General features: G+C 43.9%; 2 protein-coding genes across 2 annotated transcripts; both read right to left on the bottom strand.

Annotated features, from left to right (window-relative positions):
* Nucleotides 1–15,541: 15,541 nt before the first annotated feature.
* Nucleotides 15,542–16,354, bottom strand: LOC145358510 (testis-specific serine/threonine-protein kinase 6-like). The gene has a single exon (XM_080212630.1). It carries the CDS (start codon nucleotides 16,352–16,354, stop codon nucleotides 15,542–15,544), a length of 813 nt encoding a protein of 270 aa, XP_080068756.1.
* A 9,597-nt stretch (nucleotides 16,355–25,951) lies between these two features.
* Nucleotides 25,952–26,764, bottom strand: LOC145358511 (testis-specific serine/threonine-protein kinase 6-like). The gene has a single exon (XM_080212631.1). The coding sequence runs from the start codon at nucleotides 26,762–26,764 to the stop codon at nucleotides 25,952–25,954; it is 813 nt and encodes a 270-aa protein (XP_080068757.1).
* Between the last annotated feature and the right edge of the window lie 932 nt (nucleotides 26,765–27,696).

Genomic DNA, 27,696 nt, shown 5'->3' with positions numbered 1-27,696 from the left:
TAACGTTTGAGACAAGGTGCCCATGTCACAGCTGAATCCCTCCCTCGGCTGATGGATAGACACACATGCACACACATACTGTAGAGGAGGAAAGTGGAGTTAGGCCCATATTTGGCTTCCTGAGACATGTACCAGGGAACTCAAAGCCATTGTCTTTATGAATGAATAATGCAATGCCTGGAGGCTACCAGTTGTACAGATTAAAGCTGTGCCCCTGTTAATTTGCATTGATCCTCAGTCACTGATATATTAACAGAGCTAAATTGTGGATTTGAACAATGAGGCAACAGTGGCAAGAGCAGCCCTTCTAAACCTCCCGACTCAAAACAAATCAGACTAACGTGTGTGAAATATAAACAGCAGTTAGACCAATAGAGCAACACTCCTCATTTCCTGGGCTAACATTCAAACTTTAAGGAGCAAACTAATTAATTAGTTATTGCATTCACTATTTCTAAGACCCTGCTGTTCAGGCACAACAGTGATTACGTTCTGAAAGGTAGTTAATCAGTTGTGATTCATTTTGGGGCTCTCTGAGAGAACGAAGGACACTGCATCAATTTGTTTTTTTGCAAAGGCTCAGAGTTTTATGAGATAGAACCATAGAAATGTTGTAGCACAGAGGAGGCCATTCAGCCCCTCTTGTCTGTGCCAGCCCGAGGTCACCTAGGTGTCCTTTCTAATCCCACCTTTCTGCACTCAACCCATAGCCCTGTAGCTTACAGATCCAGCTACTTTTTAAGAAGAGTTTAGGATCTCTTCCCTCAACCATTAATTTGGGCAGTGAATTCCAGACACCCACAACTCTCTGCGTATTAAAGTTCTTCCTCATGTCCCTTCCACCCTTTCTGCCACTTAAATTTACATCTCCTGGTTTTAGAATTCTCTGCCAATGGAAACAATTTTATTCTGTCCACTCTGTCTCTTTCACTCTCAATTCTGTACACCTCTATCAAGTGACTTCTCAGCCTTCTTTGTTCCAAGGAAAATGACACCAACCTATCCAATCTTTCCTTGTCAAGCCCTCTGCACTCTCTCCAGAGTAATTGTGTCCTTCTTGTAATATGGCAACCAGAACTGCACACGGTATTCCAGGTGTGGCCTTGCCAGTGTTTTATACAATTTTAACATTATATCCTTATTTTTATATTCTATATCTCTGCCAATGAAGAATTGCAATCCATATGCTTTCTTTACAACCTTGTCTAGCTGCACTGTTGCTTTTAAGGATGTGTGTACTTGTACACCAAGATGTCACACTTCCTCTACCCCTCCTAGTATATTCCCTATAACCTTTTGACTACCCTAAATGCATGATCTCACTCTTCTGTGTTAAAATCCATCTGCTATTCCATCAACCCATCAATTATATAATCTCTTCATTATCCGCTACTTGGCCAATCTTTGTGTCATTTGCAAATTTCCCAATTGTGCCCCCCACATTCATGTTCAAATCGTTAATGTATAGAACATATACAGTAAGGATCCTATGGAATACCACTGAAGCAACTTTCCATTCGTAAGGCAACCATCGACCGTTACCCTTTGTTTCCAGTTATGAGCCAACTTTTTATCCAGTTTGCCACATTACCCTATATTTTTTGAACAAACTGCAATGTGGGACCTTGTCAAATGCCTTGCTAAAATCTGTGTAGACAACATCCGCTGCACTAACTTCGTCAACCCTTCTGGTCACTTCTTCAAAGAATTCAATCAAGTTTGTGAGGCAAGACCTTTTAACAAATCCATGCTGACCATCCTTGACTAGCCCATGCCATTCTATGTGACTGTTAATCTTATCTCTCAGGATTAATTTTACTAATTTGCCCACTACTGATGTAAGACTAATTGGCTTACAATTGTTTGGCATTTCTTTCAATCCCTTTTTAAACAATGAAACTACGTTTGCATTTCTCCAATCCTCTGGTCCCTTCCCTTTATCTAGTGAGGGTTGGAAAATCATCCTCACAGCATCTGCTAACTCCTCTCTGACCTCTCGGCAGTCTCAGAAACAATCCATCTGTCCCTGGTGATTTAACTGTCAAAGATTCCAACCCTTCGGGTACTTCCTCTCTCTTTACAATTGTCCTGTCCAATATCTCAGGGTGTTCCTCCTGGATTACTATACTTGTAGATCTGAGCGGCTAGTTGGACTCTGAGTATAGCTCTCCTGACATTTCCTCAGTATTGACCATTGTAGTAATACAGTTGTGCACTAAGACTGTTTCAGAAAATTAGGTGTTTATGAAGAGATGAGAGATTGAGGGATATGATGAGTAGATGGGGTTGACGGACAATGTGACTAACTGGATTTGAGGGACATGGTGAGTGGACGGGATTAAGGAATATGGTGAGAAGGTGAGTTACCCAGGATCCAGATAGGGTAAAAGAAACAAGCCCACTCAAAAACAAAATTTACTTTTTATACCTTAAATGCAGCAGGACCCATGCCTTGGCCCAGGCTTATGGATCCTGAACTGATCCTGTTCTTATCTAACTTCTTTAGTACTTGGTTGGTGTTCAGAGTGGGTATGAAAAATTAAAATTCTCCATCCCAGATCTTGTTGTGGTCGAAGAAATCATGAGAGAGGTTAAAACAACAGCAATGACAACCTTCAGCATTATTCATTCGTTAACCAAGCTGTCAGTCTCTCCTGGCCACAACTGCAACTGTACCTCTGCTGCTAACATCCACACAATTCAAACTCAACCCCATCACTGCACCTTCTGTCTACTTACCTCTGAGGATTCACTAACCATAAAACAGGCCAAAATCCTTTTCTCCTTTTCACCTCCTGAGCCCAGATGAGCCGAGGTCAATCTCACCTCCCCGTAAAGAGAAATCCCATCCCGCACCATTGGCCAGAGGGAAGGCGAGAATTTATCATCTTCCCTTTGTTTTCCAGAGGCAGTGACACAAATGAGAGGCTCAAAAAAAGGCGCCGTCTGTGACATCAGCAGATTAACAACACTGAAAATCCCACTGTGACCTCACTCACGTGGCAACAGCCCATTTAGGGCCCATCCTAGGACTGACCTCTCTTTGTGTCAATGTGTGACCATGGGTGTGTATGTGTGTGGATGTTGATTCTGCCTTTCCCGCACAATTATGTCTAAATTATTTTTTTCTCACCCCAAATAATCAGCAGCGAAACCATTTTAAGATGTTTTGCCTCCAGCTCAATACTGTGCTTTCAATATGTGGGCTGCCAGCTTTACCACAGACTGAGCACCAGACGGCTGCAACCTTTAACCCACTGTGTTGTCTTGGAGCAACATTGACCAGGATGGCTTGCATTGCTCTGCACTCTGCAAACTGAATCCTCAGAGGTAAGTAGACAGAAGTGAATGTGCAGTGATGGGTTGAGTTTGAATTGTGTGGATGTTAGCAGCAGAGGTACAGTTGCAGTTGTGGCCGGGAGAGACTGATAGCTTGTTTAATGAACGAATAATGCTGAAGGTTGTCATTGCTGTTGTTTTACCCCCCTCGTGATTTATTTGACCACAACAAGATCTGGGATGGAGAATGTTAATTTTTCACACCCACTCTAAACAAAAACTAAGTACCAAAGAAGTTAGATACAGATTAAGGCCCCACTCTACACTGTCTCCACCAAACACTCCCAGGAGAGGTAGTGCACGGGATTAGATACAGAATAAGGCTCCACTCTACACTGTCCCCACCAAACATTCCCAGGACAGGTACAGCATGGGGTTAGACCCAGAGTAACATTCCCTCTACACTGTCCCTATCAAACACGCCCAGGACAGGTACAGTATGAGGTTAGATACAGAGTAAAGCTCCCTCTACACTGTTCCCATTAAATAGTTCCAGGTCTACATACACCCCTTCAATCCAGGTTGAATCTAAATTCCCCCAGAAATGGACAGTGTGCGTGAGGCTACACTACTGCATTGTTCATGCAATAGATGTGGATAAACAAATTAATTTACCCCCCCCCCTTAGCTCATCAGCCAGGAACTGGGGCTAAAAAGATTAAATTATGAGGACAGGTTACATAGACCTGACCTCCAGTATAGAAGATGAACTGGTAAATTAACAGGACTGTCTTAAACAATTTTAAAAATATTTTTTAATGCCCTGTGGTCAGCCCTGGCCACACCAGCATCGTTTCTCATCCTTTATAGGTCTTGGGGAGGTGAGGGTGAATTTCCTTCTTGAACCACTGTGGTCCAGGCTGTGTAGGTACACCCACAGTGCTGTTAGCGTGGATTGAAAACTGACTGCCACACAGAAAGCAGAGTTGCAATAAATGGGTCCTTTTCAGAATGGAAAGATGTAACTAGCGGGATCAGTTCTTGGCCTGCAATTGTTCACTATTTACATTAATGACCTGGTGGAAGGATTTTTGTGTTGTAGTCATGAATCATAAAAAGTTAGCAAGCAGGTCCAACAGATAGTTTAAAGTTCATTTGTTAGTGTCACGCGTAGGCTTACATTAACACTGCAATGAAGTTACTGTGAAAATTCCCTAGTCGCCACATATTGTTCGGGTACACTGAGGGTGAACTTAGCATTGCCAATGCACCTGACCAGCACATCTTTCAGACTGTGGAAGGAAATCGGAGCATCCGGAGGAAGCTCACGCAGACACGGGGGGAACATGTAGACTCCACATAGACAGTAACGCACGCTGGAAATGGAACCTGGGTCCCTGGCACTGTGAGGTAGCAGTGCTAACCACTGTGCCACCATATTAAGAAGCAAACAACATTTTGGTCTTTATTGCAAAGGGGTAGGAGTTTAAAAATAGGGAGGGTTTGTTGCAATTGTACAGGGTATTCAGAAAGCCTCACCCAGAGTACTGCATACAGTTTTGGTCTCCTTAAGCTAAAAAAGATGTAGTAACATTGGAGATAGTTTCTTGCGGACTTGGTCGGGACTATAAAGGATCATGAATGAAGCCCAATCCATCTCACAAACCAGCCTCCCATCCACTGACTCCATCTACACTTCCCACTGCCTCGGAAATGCAGCCAGCGTAATCAAGGACCCCATACAGCCCGGACATTCTCTCTTCCAGCTTCTTTGATGGGGAAAAAAATACAAAGGTCTGAGATCACGTATCAACCAATTCCAGAACAGCTTCTTCCCTGCTGCCATCAGACATTTGAATGGACCTACCTTACATTAAGCCAATCTTTCTCTACACCCTAGCTAGGGCTGTAACACTATATTCTGCACCCTCTCATTTCCTTCTCAATGAACGGTATGCTTTGTCTGTATAGTGTGCAAGGAACAATATTTTTCATTGTATACTAATGTATCAATAAATCAAATCAAATGAAAGTCCAAAGGAGATTCACCAGGCTAATTCCTGTGATGAGACAGAGGGTTATCGTATAAGAGAGAATAAATAGTCTGGGTCTGTATTCATTGGACTTTCGAAGAGTCAGGGGTGATCTTATTCAAACACATTAAATCCTGAGGGGGCTTAGCAGGGGAGATGGTGAGGTATTTTCACTAAGCGGGAGAGTCTTGAACAAGGGGACATCGCTTCAAGATAAAAAGTCTGATCGTTTAAAACTGAGGTGCGCAGAAATTTCTTTCCACAGAGGGTGGGGAATCTCTAGAATTCTCTCCTCCAAAGCGTGGTGGGGGAAGCTGGATCATTCGAAGTATTTAAAGTGGAGATGGATAAATATTCACTTGGTTGAGGAATAGAGGGCGACGGGGAAATGGCAGAGAAGAGGAGTCGAGAGCGGCACAGATCAGCCATGACAGTATTGAATCGTGAGGCAGGCTGGAAGGGCCGAATGGCCACTCCTGCTTCTATTTTGTGTATTAGTTAAAGGAGTTGGTAGGCGAGGTGGACAATAAGTTCACAGGAAGGGGTCATAAACTTGAAATTAGAGTTGGCCGTTCAAGGGTGATGTCAGGAAGGAAAGTTTGTTGTTTCTTATTCAGTTGTAAAGTGAGTAACTGGAACTGAGATAAACAAAGATCAAACAGAATGATTGGTTAAATGCCCCCTGTTCCTACAGTTGTTCTAATTCTCTAACCAGAATCCTTGTAGCGCATTGGGAGGGCGTCTGACTCCAGATCAGAAGATTGTATGTTCTAATCACGTCAGGTTAACAGCATGCAGGCTCCGGAATGTGGCAACTGGGGGATTTTCACAGTAACTTCGTTGCAGTGCTCATGTAAGCCTACTTGTGACACTAATAAATAAACTTTGTGTGTGAAGAAAATTGTTCTGGTATTTGTCCTGAATTTCCCTTTTGTTGGTTTGTGTCTATGTTGCCTTATCTTTCAGCTATTGTCTACTGTGTAGATCTCAATCCAGTGTATCACCAGTCTCTTAGATCAGCGAGTGCAGGGGTGAGCGATGGGTTTATATCCACCTGAGGGGTAGATGGGACATCATCGGAAAGCAGGTACCTCTGAAAGCACAGCACTCATAGAAACTCTACCGTGCAGAAGGAGATCATAGAATCATAGAACCCTACAGTGCAGAAAGAGGCCCTTCAGCCCATCGAGTCTGCACTGAACACAATCCCACCCAGACCCTACCCCCATATCCCTACATATTATACCCACTAATCCCTCTAACCTACACATCCCTGGACACTAAGAGGCAATTTCTTAGCATGGCCAATCAACCTAACCTGCACATCTTTGGACTGTGGGAGGAAACCGGAGTACCCAGAGGAAACCCACGCAGACACGAGGAGAAACTCCACACAGGAGTGAGGTCCCAGAGGATTGGCGGATTGCAAATGTAGTACCGTTGTTTAAAAAGGGTCAGAGGGATAACCCAGGGAATTATAGGCCGGTGAGCTTGACTTCAGTTATAGGCAAGCTAATGGAGAGGATCCTCAAGGATAGGATGTATGAACATCTGGAGCGCTGCAATCTGATCAGGGATACGCAGCATGGCTTCGTTACAGGGAGGTCGTGCCTTACGAATCTAGTGGAATTTTTTGAAGAGGTGACAAAAACGGTTGACGAAGGACAAGCCGTTGATGTCGTCTATATGGATTTCAGTAAGGCGTTTGACAAGGTCCCTCATGGTAGGCTGATAGAAAAGGTGAAGGTTCATGGGATACAAGGCCAGGTATGTAGATGGGTGGAGAACTGGCTTGGGAGGAGGAGACAGCGGGTAGTAGTGGAAGGCTCCTTTTCCAATTGGAGGTCTGTCACCAGTGGCGTGCCGCAGGGCTCGGTACTAGGACCTCTTCTATTTGTAGTATATATTAATGACTTGGAAGAGGGGGTAGGTGGTGTGATCAGCAAATTTGCTGATGACACTAAGATGGTTGGATTGGCGGGTACTGAGGAGCAGTGCCTGGCAATGCAACAGGACATAGACAGGCTGGTAGATTGGGCAGATAGATGGCAAATGGAATTTAATCCGGAGAAATGCGAGGTGATGCACTTTGGCCGGAATAATGTGGAGGGGAGTTATACGATAAAAGGTAGAACTATCCGGAGTATAGATACGCAGAGAGACCTGGGGGTGCAAGTGCACAAGTCCCTGAAGGTGTCGGTGCAGGTGCAGAATGTGATGAGGAAAGCGTATGGTATGTTAGCCTTCATAGGAAGGGGTATAGAATATAAGAGTAGGAGTCTGATGTTGCAGTTGTATAGAACGTTGGTTAGGCCTCACTTGGAATACTGCGTCCAGTTCTGGTCGCCGTACTACAGGAAGGATGTAGAGATCCTGGAGAGAGTGCAGAGGAGATTTACCAGGATGCTGCCTGGTATGGAAGGGCTGTCTTACGAGGAAAGATTGAGCGAACTTGGGCTGTTTTCCCTTGAGAGACGTCGGCTGAGGGGGGATCTAATAGAGGTTTATAAGATTATGAAGGGGATAGATAGAGTAAATGGTGGTAAGCTTTTTCCGCTATTAGAAATGGATAGAACGAGGGGTCACGGGCTTAGGGTGAGGGGGGCTAGGTATAAGACAAATATTAGAGGGCAGTTTTTCACGCAAAGGGTAGTGGGGGTGTGGAATGCACTGCTGAGTAAGGTGGTGGAAGCAGGCACGCTAGGGTTGTTTAAGAGTCACTTAGACAGCCATATGAGCGGTCTACATATAGGGGGATATAGCAGGCCTTACTAAACATTGTAGGCTTGGGATTCTGTTTTTGCCTCAGGGATGTTACAGTCTTGCCTGTTTAATAATGAATTTTTTGTCTCCACAGGCATTTAAGTCCAGCAAGGGACATGCATGCGGCAGGTTGTAGTGGGCTGCTCTTGGATGTTGCTTCGGGAGTTGCCTATTGCTTCATGTCGTTAGTGTGCTTAAACTGGACCATCTCGAGGGCAACATGACAGCTCAGAGACTATCTCTGTTGCTGTGCGGACACATGGATTTGGGCCTGTGTCTGTGGGAGTTTGCGCGTTCTCCCCGTGGTTGCGTGGGTTTCCTCCGGGTGCTCCGGTTTCCTCCCACATCCCAAAGATGCGCTTTTAGGCTGATTGATTGGGTAACAAATTGTCCCTATATTGGACCTCCCTGATCCTCGCACATTAGGCGTAGACTAAAATCATGAATAGGTCACTGAGACAATGGGACGGCGGCGCGGGCTCGTTGGGCCGAAGGGCCTGTTTCCCGTGCTGTGTTGTTCTTTGTTCTTTGTTCAGACAGTCACCCGAGCCAGGAATCGAACCCAGGTCCCTGGAGCTGTGACGCAGCAGTGCTAATCACTGTGCTACCGTGCCACCCATTCAGCCCATCGAGTCTGCACCGATCCCAGTTCCACCCAGCCCCTATCCCCGTAGCCCCATGTATTTACCCTTGCTAGTCCCTCTGACACGAAGGGTCAGTTTAGCATGGCCAATCAGCCTAACCCACACATCTATGTGTGGGGAAAACCGGAGCTCCTGGAGGAAACTCATGCAGACACAGGGAGAACGTATAGACTCCACATAGACAGTGATCCAAGCCGGGAATTGAACCCAGGACCCTGGTGCTGTGAGGCAACAGTGCTGACCGCTGTGCCACCGTGCCACCCATCCCTTAGTCCTATTTGTCACACCAGCAATGGCTAGCAGATTCAGTGACAATTTGCCCTCAGGTTCATTTCTCTCAGTCTGAACATGTTGTGTTTACTTGTAGTCTTGATTTGTCCTTGCCTCAGCTATTTACCATTTATATAGATGATCTGGAGGAGGGAACCGAGTGCAGGGTGTCGAAATTTGCTGATGACACCAAGATTGGGGGAACGGCAAATTGTGCGGAGGGTGTGGAGAGTCTGCAGAAGGATCTGGATAGGCTGGGCGAATGGGCCAGGAAATGGCAAATGGAATTTAATGTTGGCAAGTGTGAGGTGGTCCACTTTGGTAGGAAGAATGGTAGGAAGGACTATTACTTACGTGGCGAAAAACTGCAGCAGGCGACGGTGCAGAGGGACCTCGGGGTCCTTGTGCATGAATCGCAAAAACCCAGCTTGCAGGTGCAGCAGGTGGTCAGGAAGGCGAATGGGATGCTGGCCTTCATAGCGAGGGGGATTGAATATAAAAGTAGGGAGGTCTTGCTGCGGCTGTATAGGGCATTGGTGAGGCCGCAGCTGGAGTACTGTGTGCAGTTTTGGGCGCCGCACCTGCGCAAGGATATTTTGGCCCTGGAGGGAGTGCAGAGGAGGTTTACTAGGCTGATACCGGAGTTGAGGGGATTGAGCTATGAGGAGAGGCTGAATAAACTAGGCTTGTACTCGTTAGAGTTTAGAAGAATGAGGGGAGATCTCATTGAGACGTATAAGATGATGAATGGGATGGATAGGATAGAGGTGGAGAGACTCTTCCCGCTCAAAAAAGACAGTAGGACTAGGGGGCACAGCCTCAAGATAAAGGGGAGGCGGTTTAGAACGGAGTTGAGGAGGAACTTCTTCACTCAAAGGGTGGTGAATCTCTGGAATTCTCTGCCCGTTGAAGTGGTGGAGGCTGCCTCGCTAAATATTTTTAAGAAGCGGGTTGATGGGTTTTTGATAAGAGAAGGGATTAAGGGTTACGGGGAGAGGGCGGGAAAGTGGAACTGAGCCACGACAGATCAGCCATGATCTTATTGAATGGCGGGGCAGGCTCGAAGGGCTAGATGGCCTACTCCTGCTCCTATTTCTTATGTTCTTATGTTCTTATTGCCTCTTATTATTTTTGCTCAGAGCACTGTTTGTAGCGACCATTTTAAAATGTTTGCAGTGTTTCCACGGTTGTAATGAGGCGTTTCAGAATGTAACAAGATGCTTGTAAAAAATCTGAGTATTATTGCACTTGATGTGATGGCCATGTTGAAGTGTTTGTCATGTCCTTTCAGATATTTTATGGATAAAGTGTGTTTTTGCAAATGATATAGCAGGCAGGATAACAGCAGAATCTGTGTCCAGCGAGGGCGAGTTTTTAAAGTTAAAGTTCATTTATTAGCCACAAGTAAGGTGTCACATCAGTCACATTAACACTGCAATGAAGTTACTGTGAATTTAGCCTAATCACCACAGTCCAGTGCTTTTTTGGGTCAAAGCATGTAACCAGCAAACCTTTCAGACAGTGGGAGGAAACCCACGCAGAAACGTGCAAACTTCATACAGACAGAGTGACCCAAGCCTGGAATTGAACCCAGGTCCCTGGTGCTATGAAGCAGCAGTGCTAACCACTGTGCTGCCCACAAGTTTTCTTCCCCATTCTCCTGAATATTCTGATGCCAGTCAGGGGCATATCAGCTGGTGAAGTCCTCATGCTCTGCTGCCCTCACTTAAAGTTGGAACTTTTACCCCTCACACTTATCGGCTTGATCCTTCTTTAGAACTTCTGCCACTTTATCTTGAACAAAGCGGCTCAGTTATATAATGTTGGTTCCATCATTTGTATTAAATTCAGTTTATTATTAAGGCTTGCTCTGTTATACCTTCGATCTAAGTCCTCTGACTGTTTTATGTTAGAAGTATAGAACGTTTAGGGGACAGAAAGAAGCCACTTGGCCCATCATTTCTGTGCTTGCCAAGAATCAAGCCACCTATACATCCCGTTTTTCAGCATTTGGTTTGTAAGCTGGCAGCTTTCGGCACTTGAGGTGCAAATCCAGGCACCTTTTAGGCAGCGAGTTCCAGGCCCCCACTACCCGCTGCATTAATACCATTTTTCCTCACCTCCCCTCTAATCTTATATCAATCACTTCAAATCAATAGTGTCTGACCTCTCTGCTGAACATAGAAACTAGGAACAGAAGTAGGCCATTCAGCCCTTCAAGCCTGCTCTGCCAGTCATGGTTGATCCATAGTCTCAATGCCATGTTCCTGCTTTCTCCCCAGATTCCTTGATGTTATTAAAATCTGAAAAATAAATGCATCTCTTTCTAGAATATATTGTGTGTTTATCTCCACAGCCTTGTGTGGTCGAGAATTCCACAGGTTCACCATCCTCTGAGTGAAGAAATATTTCCTCATCTCAGTCCTAAATGGTCTGTCCCGTATCCTGAAACTGTGCCCCTGGTTCCAGATTCCCCAACCAGGAAAAATATCCTACCTGAATCCAGTCTGTCCAGCCCTGTTAGAATTTTATCAGATCTCCTCCCCATCTTTCTAAACTCTGGTGAATACAGGCCCAGTTGAACCAATCCTCTCCTCATGGGACAGACCCACCAACCCTGGTATCAGCCTAGTGAACCTTGGCTGCACTCCCTCCATGGTAAATATATCCTTTCTTAAATAGGGAGACCAAAACTGCACAAAAACAATACTCCAGGCGTGGTCTCACCAAGGCCCCTGTATAGCTGCAGTAAGACAGCCTATTTCTGAACTCAATTCCTCTTGCAATGAAGGCCAACATACCATTTGCCTTCTTTATTGCTTGCTACACTTGCCTCTTCACTTTCATTGACAGGTGTAGAAAGACACGCAGATCCCTTTGTACATTCACACTTCCCAATATGTCACCTTTTAAATAATACTCTTCCTTTCTGTTTTTCACACTTACTTCATATTTAGCCGCATTGCGCTGCATCTGCATGTGTTTGCTCACTCACTCAACTTGTCTGAATCACCTTGAAACATCCTTGCAACCCACTCACAATTCCACCCAGTTTTGTGTCACCAACAAACTTGGAAATGCTCTGTTTTGTTCCCTCATCCGGGTCATTCCTATATATCGTGAACAGCTGGGACCCACATGTTGATCCCTGTGGTACCTCTCTAGTCCCAGCTCGGGTCACTGTCTGTGTGGAGTTTGCACATTCTCCTCGTGTCTGTGTGGGTTTCCTCCAGGTACTCCGGTTTCCTCCAACAGTTCAAAGATGTGTGGGTTAGGTCGATTGGCCATGCTAAGAAATTGCCCTTTAGTGTCCAGGGATGCATAGGTTAGAGGGATTATTGGGTATAATATGTAGGGACGTGGGGGTAGGGTCTGGGTGGGATTATGTTCAGTGCAGACTCGATGGGCTGAAGGGCCTCTTTCTACACTGTAGGGTTCTATGAGTCTATGTGTCTATTAGTTTCCCACCCCCTTGCCGTCTGAGTTCAAACCCTCCCTGACAGCAGTAGGAAACATCATCTAGCACCACCACTCCCCCTGCCAGCCCTTGCTGTGCCTCTAGAGGTCAGTGGTCCCAGTCCAGCCCAAGTATATATCCTTCCTCCTGTCTGTACTGGCTCCACCTTCCACAGGACTGTTCCCAATGTGCCAGGGATCTGAATCCTTCTCTCCAACACCATTTCTCCAGCATTGTATTCATCTGATATATCCTGTTTTTGTTAAGTGAGCCTTTCCTGTTTCACAATAGGGTTGCCAGCTTTGTTTAGAGGCATTTTTGGAGATTTGACCAAGTAATATTCTGCTTAACACCTGATCTTGTGTAACATTTGATTATGAAACATCTAATCACAGTTTGCACATTCACAGTGGTTAGCTTAGCACTGCTGCCTCACAGCACCAGGGATCCGAGTTCGATTCCTGGCTTGGGTCACGGTCTGTGTGGAGTCTGCACGTTCTCCCCGTGTCTGCGTAGGTTTTCTCTGGGTGCTCCGATATCCTTCCACAATGTGGAAGACGTGCTGGTTAGGTGCATTGACCATGCTAAATTCTCCCTCAGTGTACCCAGAGTGTGGCGACTAGAGAGATTTTCACAGTAACTTCATTGCAGTGTTAATGTAAGCCTACTTATGACATTAACAAATAAACTTTAAAACGCTAAACATTCTCCCCATGTCTGCATGGGTTTCCTCTGGATGCTCTGGTTTCCTCCCATAGTCCAAAAATGTGCAGGTTAGGTGGATCAGCCATGCTAAATTGACCTTTAGTGTCAGAGGGATTAACAGGTAAATACGTGGGATAACAAGGATGGGTAGAATTGTTGTCGGTGCAGTCTCATTGGGCCAAATGGCTTCCTTCTGCCCCGCAGATATTCAATGAGTCTAATATAGGAATGGATGGAAGTGACTCAGTTGGAATGGATGGAAGTGTCTCACTGGTGTCTCCAAAGGTAGCAGGGTCCAACTCCAGCACAGCAACTCTGCAGAAACACCTTCACCACACTGGCTTATTGAGATGAAGTGGATAATGGGACTGAGTGCATTGCTGTTCCGCACAATCACAGGCCTTTCCCTGTTGGGCTGAATGGCCTGTTTCCATGCCATATAATCCTATGATTCTATCCTTTGAAGACATCCTGTAAACATCACCGGACAGAAATCAGGAGCCGGAACTTTGAGTGGATTTGTCCCTGTTCCGAAGGGGAAGGTCGTGTGTAATTTATATAACCCGGCCAATGAAACTGCCAAACTCTGTATCAAGCAACAGGACGCTTGGCCTGTGTGACGTCAACATTGAGTTGTGGACAGAAAGAGACAGAAGTTCCCCTCCATCCCACGTGATCCTCCATCCATCCAAACTCTGGACCCAGTCTCGTTGTCCTGGAGGTGAAACTCACTCACCTTGACTTTCCTCCAGCCGCGATGTTCAAAGGCAGAGTGAAGGTTACCCAGTGTCTGAAAATTCCTCTGCAGGAGAGAGCACTATTGGCTTTTGTACTGGTTCAATTAGCCATTCAATCGAGTGGCAGTTAGACTATCTGCTCAAATTGATAATTGGTTGAGAAGACTCTGAATTTATTCGCCCGCTTCTAGTTTTAATTCTCTCTCAGTTACTTCCCTTATTTCCTAAATGTTCAATTCAGGATAAGGGGCACTAGTAAAACCCCTGGATTCATGTCCAAGTGGCCAGCTAGTTACCAAGCTTCTCATTACGTGACTGGATTAGACTCTGCCGATGCCTTTCCGTACCCACCACCCCCATAACCAAACCCATTAATAGTCTTCCATTAATCAACCTTCCAAACTCATGAACTGAAAATATCTCCTTAACTGAGTCAGTGAGGCTGAGCCTCACACTAATCCGCCCTCCCCAGCTCTTTCCCCATGACCCTGACAGTTCCGTGTCAGCTGCAACTCAATGGGTGGCATTGGGTTGGAAGATTCAGTGTCCAAGTCCCACACAAAAGGCTTGAGCACATAATCCAGGTTGCCCTCCCAGTGCTAGTGTTGAGGGACTGCTGCATTGTCAGAGTTACACCTTGTGGATGAAACGCTAAACTGAAACCCTGTCTGACCATCAAGGTGGATATAAAAGATGCCGTGTCACTACCTAGAAGAATAGTTGAGTCCTCCCCAGTGTCTGGGGCTAAAATTAATTCCTCAAACAACAGCACTTTAACAAAATAATCTGATCGTTATTCATTGCTGTTTCAGGGAGTGTGCTGTGGGCAAATTGCCTGTTGCATTTCCTACATCACAACAGCGACTGCACTTCAAAAGTTGTAAGCTACTTTGGGATGTGATGAGGTTGCGATTGGTGCTATATAAACGCAAGTCTTTCTTTCCCTCTCATATATTTGTATATTTCTCCCCCAACTCACTTCCTTGAGACTCATGACAGCTTCCAAACCTGCGACCCCTAAATCCCAGAAGAACCAGGGCACCAAGGACTCCAAGTCATACGCTTGGAACTTTATCACTGTTCCTTAAGTGTCACTGGGTCAGAGTCCAGGAACTCCCTAACAGCACTCTGGGTGTACCTATGTCAGATGGATTGCAGCGTTCCAGAAGGCAGCCCAACCTTCATGGGGGCAATAAGAGATGGACAATAAATGGTGGCCTTGCCAGTGATGCCCACATTCCATGAACAAATTTTAAAAAAAGAAACTTTTAGTTGACTCAGATGGTTGTGAATCTTTGGAATTCTCTATCACAGAAAGGCGTGAATACTCAGTTGTTGTGCGTACTCAAGATGGAGGTCAGTAAGTTTTTGGGGACTAAGTGAATTAAGAGATATGGTGATGGAATAGGAAGGTGGAGTTGAGGTCAATGATCAGCCATTTTGCTGAAGGCTGGAGCAGGTTTGAAAGGCCAATGGTCTACTCCAGCTCCTATTCTTACTTCTTATGATAAGTTTGGGCATGTACCTAATTCTACCTTTATTGACAACCAAAGTCTGTTGAAACCAACTTACCAACTTGGGAAAATTTAGAATAGTGCCCGCAGGAATAATTCAACAAGGCTGTTTTTTTGACCCTCTTTAGAGCATATTCCTTTATTTGCGTTCTCTAAACCATGCATGTCTTGTAACTTGGTTAGCCGTTGGACGCATCGGTGGACTGAACGTTAACAATTTCTCTATCAAAGACTGGCATTTCTCCTCTAGTGTAATCTCTTCAGGATAAACAACACCCATAAGCTGTTTCTCTGGTAACTTGCTGATGCTGGAGTCATTGAATGGCATATATCCAGTCACTATCACATACAGGATGACTCCCATGCTCCAGATATCATACTTCTTGGGATCGTAAGGGACACCCAGGAGAACCTCAGGAGGGGAGTAGGCTGCAGAGCCACAATAGGTAGTACTGAGCTCTGGGTAACCTCTGCTCTTCCTCCCAAATCCAAAATCTGCCAGCTTCACCTGCATCTGCTCTGTCAGTAGGATGTTCTCACACTTGAGATCTCGATGGACAATGTCACGTTCATGGAGGTATTTGATGGCTTTGGTGACTTGAGAAAACAAGCACTTGGCTTCCTGGCATGAGACACAGGTTCTTTGTTGGATCAACTGTAGAAGATTTGTAGAGACCAGTTCCATGACAATGTAGACTTTTCCATTGCGAACCTCAATAAACTCATAGACATGGACAATGTGAGGATGCTTGATCCCTCTCAAAATGGCCAGCTCCCTTGGCAAGAACTTACTTGCAAAATCCTTTGGAACTTTCTTCCTATCGACCACTTTGATTGCTACATTTTTGTTGTATTTTTTTGAAATGGCCTCTTTAACCTTGGAGTAGCTGCCCTCTCCTATAGTTTTTCCCAGTTTATAACCTAACTGTGCTAGTAGTTTGCTCCCCGACATGTTACACGGCCATCTTGCTAAGGCAATACCCTGATGAGCGAAATTGTCCTATCAATGCATCTGCTGTAATAATTTGCACTTGTGAAGTTTCCCTTGTGTCACACCCGCAACCCATCACCTTTTATAGACATGTGCCCAAATGCTTTCAAAAAGTATTGATTGCAATATATTTGCAGGTAAGTATAAATAGCTTCATCACTTCCAGTTATCAGACTCTCTTTTACCTGAGCTTTCCAAAATTGCCAATTCTTTATTACCTCATAATGAAATGCAACTGTAGCCATTGCAAGGCGCAAACAAATTCATTTTAACTTTAAGGAGAAAAATAAGGAACTAAAGGTGCTAAAAATAGAGTATAGAAATGGTACATGTGACATGTTTGTTTCTGTATTTCATAGATGGGGGTGACCCTTGACCTCATCACTCATGAGTTATGACATCACCCTCATCAATGATAGGATAGGTCGCATTGCATCACCTAAGGCAGGCAGGCTGGCTGGCCAATGAGCAAGTTTTCCTGCTTGACTTGCAGTTATTTTCCAACTGGATGATCTTACTTTCTTGAGATTTCTGACTGGATGATCTCAAGGAGTTTTGGCTCTCGTTCTCTTGCTCCTTCAATAGGATCATCCTGGCTCACCTGGAATCACAATCCCACTGGAAATATCTACGGTGACTCTGAAAGGTGTTGCCTGGGGAAGGGGTAAAACAGGGATACTCACCTTCAGTCTGGTTCAGAGTTGGGGGGAAGGCTTGTTCCATGGGCTGGAATGGGTCAGGTGACGCCAAGTCAAAGCTCTTGCAGCTCATTGACAGGAGGGGAAGGCGGTGAGGGAGGTGAGGAGGAGGCCAGTTTGGAGGTCCCAACAAAGAATATATTCCAGTAGGAAGCAATGCAATGAATAGTGGCTTCAACAGAAGAAAAGAAATAAGAGGAACAATGGCCTCAATATTATTGGTTACAGTAGATTGGTAGGAAGGGAATTAGACTGGAGACCATAGCTGAGAGAAAAGTCAGACAACATTCAGCTTATATCATGTCACAGATAGTCCAAGGAGTGTAGAACTCGTGTTGCATGTCTGATATGGAATGTACATTCTGAATATCAAGAGTATTGAAGTTTTATTGAGGCAGCCCAGGGCGGAACTTGCTGTACTGAGAAAAAATATTGCATTTTCAATTTGAAATGTTTTGGAATGCACTTTTACAAATTTTATGTATCAGTATATTTTTGAAAAGAAAGTGCTTAGAAGAGGGAAAAAAGTTGTTTACAGCCCTTTAATTAAGTATTGTTTAAAGAAAATAATTAACATGAAAAACCGGAGAATCTCAAAATAATAAATAATTGCTCAGAGAACAGCTAGACACATCTGTGAAAGTTGGATTCTTTTTTATTTATTCATGGGACATGGGTGTCGCTGGCTGGCCAGCATTTATTGCCCATCCATAGTTGCCCTTGAGGAGGTGGTGGTGAGCTGCCTTCTTGAATTACTGCAGTCCACATACTGTGGGTTGACCTAATGCCTTCTAGGAGGAAATTCCAGAATTTTAACCCAGCAACTGCAAAGGAAAAATGATATATTTCCAAGTCATGATGGTGAGGGACTTGGAGAGAAACTTGTAGATGGTGATGTTCCCATGTATCTACTGCCCTTGTCCTTCTCGATGCAAATGGCTGTGGGTTTGGAAGGTGCTGTCTAAAATTCTTTGGTGAATTGCTGCAGTGCATCTTGTAGATAGTACACACTGCTGCTACTGAGCATTGGAAGTGGAGGGAGTGGATGTTTGTGGTGATGCCAATCAAGTGGGCTGCTTTGTCCTAGATGGTGTCTTCTTGAGTGTTGTTGGAGCTGCACCTATCCAGGCAAGTGGGGATAATGCATCAAAAACAAGTGGTTCATTCCTAGTTTGAGTGTTGTGTCTCGGTCTGGGCATTACACTTTAGCAAGGATATGCAATCTTCAGAGAGGGGCAGAAGGGGTTTACAAAAATGGTTCTGTGGATGAGGCATTGTAGTTACATGGGGAAACTGGAGAAGTTGGGGTTGTTCACCCTACAGAGAAGGCTGAGAGGCAGAAATATTCAAAATAATAGTGTTTGGATTGGATAAATGAAGATAAATTGTTTCTGATGGCTACAGGGTTGGTAATCCAACAGCACAAATTTAAAAGAATCAGAGACAACACAAGGAAAAGTTCTTTTATGAAAAAGCAATTAGAATTTAGATTGCATTACCTGTTGGGATAGGTATATACAGATTCAATAGTAACCTTTAAGAGGAAATTGGATAAATACATGAAGAAAACCATTCAGAAATATGGCAACCCCTGAATTCTTTGAAAAAATGGCACAGACTTGATGGACCAAATGGCCTCTTTGTGTGCTGTACTTTTCAATGATTATATTTCTCCTATTTAAAGATATCATTGTCTGTCAGCAGGCCAATAAACATGGTTTTGCTTCTTTTTGGACCCAGTTGTTTGTGCTTAGGCTGCCACTTTGATGAACTGTTTCCATTAAGAGCTGTGCAAAGTCTCACCTTCTTAATGTCCTTTAAAAAGAGTGTCTCCTTTGAAAGCCTTTAAACCGGGAGTTCAGGCAGTCAGACTCCCTCAGTCCACGATGAAGTTCTCTGAGATGGTTTAAAGAAAATACGAGATTTATCCCCATTGGGATACTCTCCCTTTATTATTTTGGGCACCATTTGGCCACATTAACCTGTTATTAATGGTTGCTATGCTCTTGGAATCAGTATCCCTTTGAAGAAAGAACAAGCACTATTGTCACCTCAGTATGGCCATGGCATGTTTTCTTTAGTGTTTGGTTTATTGAGGAACCCCGTGTAGGCTCACAGCCTGTTGCACAGGGAAATGACCAGCGTTTGAGAGAGCACAATGGAACTGGGGTTTGTGAGGAAGTAATGGATTGGCTGACACTAAGTTGGAGTTTCAAAGCTCTGCATCTCATGGACAGGAGGGGAAAATGGTGAGGGAAGTGAAGAGAAGGCCAGTTTTGAGGCCCTGACAAAGAAAATATTCAAGTAGGAGACAGTGCAATGAATATTGGCTTCAACAGAAGATATTATAATAAATAATAGTCTGATTGAAGATCAGAGGAACAATGGCCGCTATATTATTGGTTAAAGTAGGTTGGTTTATCTCAAATGGGTAATTTCACCAAATGAGAGGTATTCAGGTGAGTACATTTTGTCAGATTTCAATTAAAACAGGATACTCACAGGTGTCGGGCCAGAGGCAGTATTGTGACAAATTTACCCTCATCGCCAGATGTAATGATATCAGCACTTTTACATACTTCATTAGAAACAAGAGTATTCATTAATAAGAAGAATTGTATAGAAGCCACATGGCTGCACCTCATTCCCTACATGTCTCCTGCCTAAGAGAGTACACTAACCCCTGGGTGATTACCCACTCTGACTCCCAACTGGTTGTACAGACCATGTGACTCCTACTCTCCTGTGTTACCCTTAAAGGGGCAATCACTCCAAATCATCACACACAAGTGATTATGATCTGCAATGCATTGCCTGAAAGGGTGGGAGAAGCAGATTCAACAAGAACTTTCACAAGGGATTTGGAAAATATTTGAATGGGACTAAATTTGCAGGGCTTGTGGGAAAAAACAATGGGGAGTGAAACTATTATATAGCTCTTTCAAAGAGAATCCAGTCGTTTTCTGTCACTTTATTGCAGATCCAATTGTTACTGTGCAGATTTATAAAACCTTGGATAGGCTGCATTCAATTCTGGTCGCCACATTACAGGAAGGATGTGAAGGCTTTGGAGAGCATGCAGAAGAGGTTTACCAGGATGCTGCCTGGATTAGAGTACCCTCTAGTTTAAAGGAAATGTGAGGGGCAAGTTTTTTACACAGAGAGTGATAGGTGTCTGGAACGTCTGGAGGTGGTGGTGGAGGCAGATACGATGGGGGCCTTTACATAAGCCAATGAATATGCAAGCAATAGAGGAATCTGGACCAAGGGCAGGCAGAAGGGATTTGTTTAATTTGGCACCATGTTCAGCACAACATCATGGACTGAAGGGCTGACTCCTGTGCCATAATACTCTATGTTCTATTACTGTGATAGCCTGATAATTGATAATATCTGTCAGTCCTGCAATCATCAATCAAGCATTCAATGTCATGGAGTGACTGAATCCATCCCAAATCCTCTCACCTCATGTCTGGGTCTGTTGAAGACTCATTGGTGAGAATTATTGTGATGATTAACTGACAACTCCCTTATTTTTGTAGAACTTTAATTGGCACCAACATCAGTTCCCCTCTCTTTGGAAGTCCAACATAACATACACTAGTCGGTTACATAAATATCCTTTTGGAATTGAATCTTGGAAATGAACATTCATTTGTATATTACAAGTCAATACCACTATGTTCTGTAAGTGTGTGTATGGAATGGGATGTGGGTGGGTAACAGTGAAGTTTGTGACCTAAACCAGGTGGCTGTGACTTTATTTAGCATGTTTATTTTTTTCAATCTTAGCAAATAGACTCAGACTTATTTCGAGATTCATTTATTCCACAGTGAGTTGAATGTGCAGAGCAATAGTCACAATTGGGTTTTCTTAGTTCAAACAATGCATTTTGTCTATTAAAACAGCCACTAGATGGCAAAACTTTGCCTGTCTTGTCAGCTTGGATCTATAACGTCTCACTGATTGAGACTTTTGAATTGGACTTTGAATGGATATAATGAAAAAAAGCTTTATTAATTCAAAAGTGCTCTGAGACTTGCTAGGCTCAAATTAATGCAACTTTATTTATTAGTCACAAATAAGGCCTACATTAACACAATGAGGCGACTGTGAAATTCCCCGAGTCACCACAGTCCGGCCTGTTCAGGTCAATGCATCTAACCGAGCACGTTTTTCAGAATGTGGGAGGAAACTGGAGCACCCAGAGGAAACCCACGCAGACATAGGGAGAATGTGCAAACTCCAAGCAGACAGTGACACAGGAATCAAACCTGGGTCCCTGGCACTGTAAGGCAGCAGTGCTAACCACTGTGCTGCTCCAACTCTTTATTGCCATTTGATGATAGAAAAATAATGAAGATGCTTTACTGTCTCGTTTCATTGCATTACTCAGATTTTAAACAATTAACTCTTCTTGTATATAGCTGAGAGTAGGAGTTCCTCTTGTTACAGGTGCCTGTCTATTCTGAGTTTTTAATTGACTGACTCTGTGTGTGTGTGTGTGTGTGCAGGGTCCTGTTTGCACAGGTCAGAATTGTCTTTTTTTGATTTCTGTGTTTGGGTGCTCTTAGCACCCTGGCTTCACAGAGAGATGATGTGGGTATGCCGGCGTTGGACTGGCGTAAACACAGTAAAAAGTCTGACAGCATCAGGTTTTAGTCCAACCGATTTATTTGATAATAGACTCACAAGCTGAGATTATCTCTAAACTGTCTGTGCTTTATATGCTCTGTCTGAGGCCAGAACTCTCCATTCACCTGACGAAGAGGGAAACCTCGAAAGCTCGTGAGTCTATTATCAAATAAATCGGTTGGACTAAAACCTGGTGTTGTCAGACTTTTTACTGTGTTCACGGAGAGATCCAGATCAAAGGGCTTTCCAGCACAATGGATAAGAGGCGCGTTTCTGAATACCCAGACAAGCTAGGAAACCATTCATTGCCTGGTCTCTGGGAGAAACAACTTTAGCCCATTTGTTTGCTTGCACCTTTTTCTCTGCAATAATACGCATTGTTGTTAAAACCCCCAGCTTATCAGTAACTATTTCTGGAAAAATCATTCCGAATCATGGCATATCCCACCTGTCTAGTTGTGCTCCCTTGGGGCTGGTGTTCTCTTCAGAGACAATCTATCTACACTGCCATAACTTACCAACTCACGTGACCCATCACGTCATTGACACTCCTGCAATCTGCATCGCTCCTTTTCTCAATTATCTTCTGCTCTTCATTCCTCAGGTTCTGGTAGAAAAAAATCCAGAACGAGGGAACGTGACCTTTAAATTAGAACCAGGCCATTCAGGACTGATGTTAGGAAGTCTTTGTGCACAGAAAGACTAGTGTAAATCTCCCCACCACTCCCCCAGCCCCTGCCCTCCCCGGCCCTTCCACAAAGAACATTCTTGTAGAGACTGGAAACTGACTGTGGTAGATTTTTGCTATGAGGAAGTATTTAGAGGTTATAGAACCAAAGTAAGCAGATAAAGTTAAGATTCAGCCATGATCTGACAAAAGGTTGGAACAAGCTTGGTGGGCTGAATGATGTCCTCCTGTGGTAATGTTTCTTGATTTCAAATTCAATTTCTCGCTTGAACTCCTTTGCTTCCTCATTAGCCCCCAATCTGGCAAAATTCAAGCACAACTACCTCTGATTTTAATTTTTTTTTAATTCATTCATGGGATGTGGGTGTTACAGGCTGAGACAGCATTTATTGTCCATCCCTGAAGGCCTTGCAGTGGACTGGAGTCACGTGCCCTGGGGAAGGATGACAGATTCCCTTCCCCAAAGGACATTAATGAACCAGATGGGTTTTTACAACAATGATTTCATGGTCATCATTAGATTTTAATTCTCGATTTTTATTGAATTCAAATTTCACCATCTGCTGAGGCATTGCTCCTCAGTCTCTGGATTACTAATCCAGCGGCAATACCACTACACCACCGCCTCCCCCAAATCTCTCAGTATTGCTGTTTCTATTTCCAGTAACTGTTATGTTGTAGGTGTTTCAAATCACCTTAATTAAAAGAATTTTTTTTTTCCCCAGCTTTGGTCTTCGTACCAAAGGAAGAGTATACTTGTCTTACAGAGAGAGGATCAATGAAGGTTCACTTCCTGCACTGACAGAGTTGTTCAACAGGAATAATGTAGAGGGGCCTATACTCTCTAGAGTTTAGAAGAATGAGAGGTGCTCTCGTGAAATTGTATAAAATTCTTAGACGGCTTGAAGTGCTAGACATTGGGAGATTGTTACCCCTGGAAGGGGAATCTAGAGCTTGGGGGTGATATCTCAGGATAAAGGGTCAAGGACCAAGACGAGGAGAATTTATTTTCCACACGACGAGTGGTTGGGGCCTGGAATGCACTGCCTGGAAGTATGGTGGAGGCGGGTTCAACTCAGGCATTCAAGAGGGCAATAGATGATTACTTGAATAGAAACAATGTACAGGGGTGCAGGGAAAAGGCAGTGGAATAGCACTAAGCCATTTGGAGAGTGGTGCAGACATGATGGGGGGCCAAATGAGGCTGTGACAATTCTTTCATTGCGTGAAATTTCTTCACTCAGAGAGTTAAGAAGCTTTGCAATTGTTTATGGCAAAGGACTGTCGATGTTCAGTTGTCGAGTATATTCCAGATGCTGATTGATAGATTTCGGGGCATTACGGGAATCAAGGGATTTGGGGATTGGATGGGAAAGTGGAATTGAGTGATTGGGAAAGTAGAGCATGAGTGATGATCATGTTAAATAATGGAGCATATTCAAAGGGCCAGATTTCCTAGCCTTGTTTCTCTTTTTTATGTATTTTAGCAACTTCCAAATTTATGTAGATACCTTATTGGGTTCAGTTGAATCTGTTACTCTCTCCTCGCCACAACACCCCCACCCCCAAGCTCTTCCCACCAGAAGTGAGTTGACCATCTTACTTTTCAAGGAATTGCTGCCATTATATCATATATTATGATACCACAACCCTGTGGAACTGTGTGAGCGAAACCTTTCACATTGTCAACACACATTTCTCCCTCTGCCAGCAGAGAGAGTTTCACAACACCAAGTCAAAGTCCAAAAGGTTTATTTGGTATCACGAGCTTTCAGAGCGTTGCCCCTTCTCACCTGATGAAGGAGCAGCACTACGAAAGCTCGGACTTTAACCCATTGGACTTTAAGCTGGTGTTGTGAGACTTCTCACTGTGCCCACCCCAGCCCAACGCCAGCATCTCCACATCATGCAGAGATGGGCAGATAACAGCAGAAAAATGACGATGATGCTATATTACCCACTTCTCTACATTTTAACCTATCGTCCAGGGCAGGATCCCCTTTCCCTGCAGATTCCTATTTTTTCCAAAAGCTTTTCTGACCTGGCTGTCCATGCAGAGTTCTGTTTACAAACTCCAGATTGCCTTTTTCGGAATCTATCTTTTAGAATTAAGGCTAATTTCACAGGTCAGCCAAGCTCAAAAAAATTTCCGGAGCAATGGGTGAAAGATGGCTTTCTGGTGACCCAAATTATTAGGGAAAGAAAATGGGAAAATAAGATACAAATCAGCCGTGATGTAATTGAAGGCTTGAGGGGGCTAAATACCTTCAGTCACTACGTTCTTTCTTGACTGAATAAATTCTTCATTAATTAATGAAAATCAATTTCCGTTTGGAATATCTTTTGTGTTCCTCTCTTTAGAAAAAAAGTTGAGAAAATACAATTGCTCTTAAAAACAATGATCAAATTCCGTTCAGTTGAAAATGGAAAACAAAAGATGACATTATCATTGTATATTTTACATTGCTTGATGGTGGAAAGTTGCCCAATTCCTATGATGCTGAAAGATTACTAATAGCATTTCATTTAATACATGTTAATGAACTAACCGTTATTTAATTAGGGCCAAGTTTGCTTTTTCAATTCTCTCCTTCCCATGTGTGAAACAGGATTGCTCACCATCCTGTCCACCACCTTAAACATTCTTTCCACCACTGACACACAGTGGCAGCAGTGTATAGCATCTATAAGATGCATTGCAGCAAAGCACCAAGGCTCCTCAGGCAGCACCTTCCAAATCCATGATTGCTATCACCTAAGTGGGCAAGGGCAGCAGACACAAGAGAACTACCACCCCCTGGAAGTTCCCCTCCAAGTCACATGCCATCCTGACTTGGAAATACATTGCTATTTCTTCACCGTTGCTGGGTTAACTCCCTTCCTAACTGCACTGTTGGTGAACACCTCAGGGATTGCAGCGGTTCAAGAAGGCAGCTCATTATGTTCTCAAGGGCAATTAGGTATGGGCAATAAATATTGACCTAGCCAGCGACACCTACATTCTATACATGGATTTTTAAAAGCCCTTCCATTCCTTTCCCCTCATATGTTTATCTAGTTTCTGTGAAACGTGTCAATATTATTCATCTCAACCTGTGGTGGTGAGTTCCACATTCTCACCGCTCTCTGGGTACAAAAATTTCTCCTGAATTCCCTTTAGGATTTAACAGTGACTACCTTATGTTTATGATCCCTCATTCTTTCTCACAAGTGGAAACATTTATCATATCAAACTCCCTCATAATCTTCTGGTTCAGATTTTTAATCTATATGCGGCTGCTCTTTTTCCAAACTGCCAAGTGCCTCAGTGAAGATAGCAGTAGAGTTTTAAGTGACAACAGGAAAATGGTTTTCCTTCAGGCACGATTCATTGGGTAGAATCTCCTTCCATCCAGGCTTCATTAGTGAGCGGAAAAAAAGAAGTGTGTGCATTTTCAAAGCTTTAATTGCGAATGGTTTTAGAAACGTCGTTACACTCATTATGGTAACACTATGAAGAAACTAATGTTCACGCCCCATAGGGTTTTGGGGTCATTCTACTTGTTGTCTCTAAGCCATACGTGCTTGACAATCTGGTTGGCAGCCGGTCGTCCTGAGGGGCAGAACTGCAACAGCTCCCTAATCAAAGACTGGCATTTCTCCTCTAGTTGGATGCTGTCTGGGTAGACCACTCCTTTCTGCTGGCTCTTGGGTAACTTACTAATGTTCGAATCATCAAAAGGCATGCACCCAGTCACTATCACATAAAGGATGATACCCAAGCTCCAAATGTCGTACTTTTTGGGGTCATAAGGGACCCCCATGAGCACCTCAGGAGGGGCGTAGGCAGCAGAGCCGCAGTACGTGCTGCTGAGGTCAGGATAGCCATGAATCTTCTTGCCAAATCCAAAATCGGTGATCTTTACCTGCATTTCCTCGGTCAACAGGATGTTTTCGCACTTGAGGTCCCGGTGGACAATGTCGTGCTCATGAAGGTATTTGACAGCGCAGGCTATCTGCGTAAACAAATGACGGGCTTCATTGCACGGGATGTGGCCCCTGTGCTGGATCAACTGGAGAAGATCTGTTGTTGCCTGCTCCATAACAATGTAAAGCTTCCCATTGCAAACCTCAATGAATTCATAAACCTGAACAATATGAGGGTGTTTGATTCCTCTCAAGATGGCCAACTCCCTTGGCAGAAACTTATTAACAAAGTCTGGTGGCGCCTTCTTCCTGTCTACTACCTTTATGGCAACATTCTCCCTGTATTTCTTGGAACTCCCTACTTTCACTTTAGAATAACTGCCCTCTCCGATTGTTTTCCCTAGTTTATAACCTAACTCTGTCAGAAATGTGTCTCCGGACATGGTGCATAGCCATGTTTTTTTTTCTAATTTTTTTTTGAGGTATTAGCCTTATGAGTAAACCTGTTCACACGTCTGCTGTAATAATTTGCAATTATGAAGTTTCTGCAGGCATCATGCACCCTGTGGCCATTTATAGACATGGCCTTGGAAGAAATGTTTCAAAATGTTGTCAAAAGTCACATCTTTTTGATTCTGAGAATCCCCCAAAAAGGTTATGGTGCAGTAGGTTATGAAAAGGAATTAGATTGTAAAGAGCTAAATGATAGATCAACAATGGCAGAAGAAAATTTGCATTATCTTGGTCCCAAGTCCACTTTAGGCTAAGTGAACTTTACCCTATCAACTCAGAGATATGTGATGTGGAGATGCCGGTGTTGGGCTGGGGTGGGCACAATAGGAAGTCTCACAACCACAGGTCAAAGTCCAACAAGTTTATTTGGTATCATGAGCTTTCGGAGCACTCTTCCTTCATCAGGTGAGTCTGAAGGAGCAGTGCTCTGAACGCTCATGATTCCAAATAAACCTGTTGGACTTTATCCTGGTATTGTGAGATTTCTTACTGAACTCAGAGATATATCTAGATCTTGAGGTTGCTTGATGCACAAATCAGAGCTTAATTTCTTAACTGAATGTGTCTTTACAAACTATTTTATGTGGTTTTACTGCCTATTTGCTTTTATTCTGTGTCGTATATGTTATGTCGAGCTTGACGCAACCTTTTGATATCTCCATGGATGACATCAGGTGATCTTTGAGCTCGCTTCGAGGCAAGAGGTCAAACTGATATGCTGACCTCTATGACATCATAGGGTTGAAAGGCAAAAGGGGGTCATTACTCTAATAGGTCAGTTACATTGTGGGATTCACTGATGAGTTAGAGTAACTTCACTGGGACAAACACTGATTTAATGAGAAGACGAAAGGAGGGGAGA

Source organism: Carcharhinus amblyrhynchos, chromosome 26 (assembly GCF_965287045.1).
Source record: "Carcharhinus amblyrhynchos chromosome 26, sCarAmb.v2.hapA, whole genome shotgun sequence".
Taxonomy (NCBI): domain Eukaryota; kingdom Metazoa; phylum Chordata; class Chondrichthyes; order Carcharhiniformes; family Carcharhinidae; genus Carcharhinus; species Carcharhinus amblyrhynchos.
Note: the sequence above shows the minus strand (reverse complement) of the source record. Positions and strands in the feature narration are given on the sequence as shown.

Excerpts from the sequence above, each read along its gene's own strand:
- LOC145358510 (XM_080212630.1), bottom strand. The coding sequence starts at position 16,354 with ATGTCGGGGAGCAAACTACTAGCACAGTTAGGTTATAAACTGGGAAAA.
- LOC145358511 (XM_080212631.1), bottom strand. The coding sequence starts at position 26,764 with ATGTCCGGAGACACATTTCTGACAGAGTTAGGTTATAAACTAGGGAAA.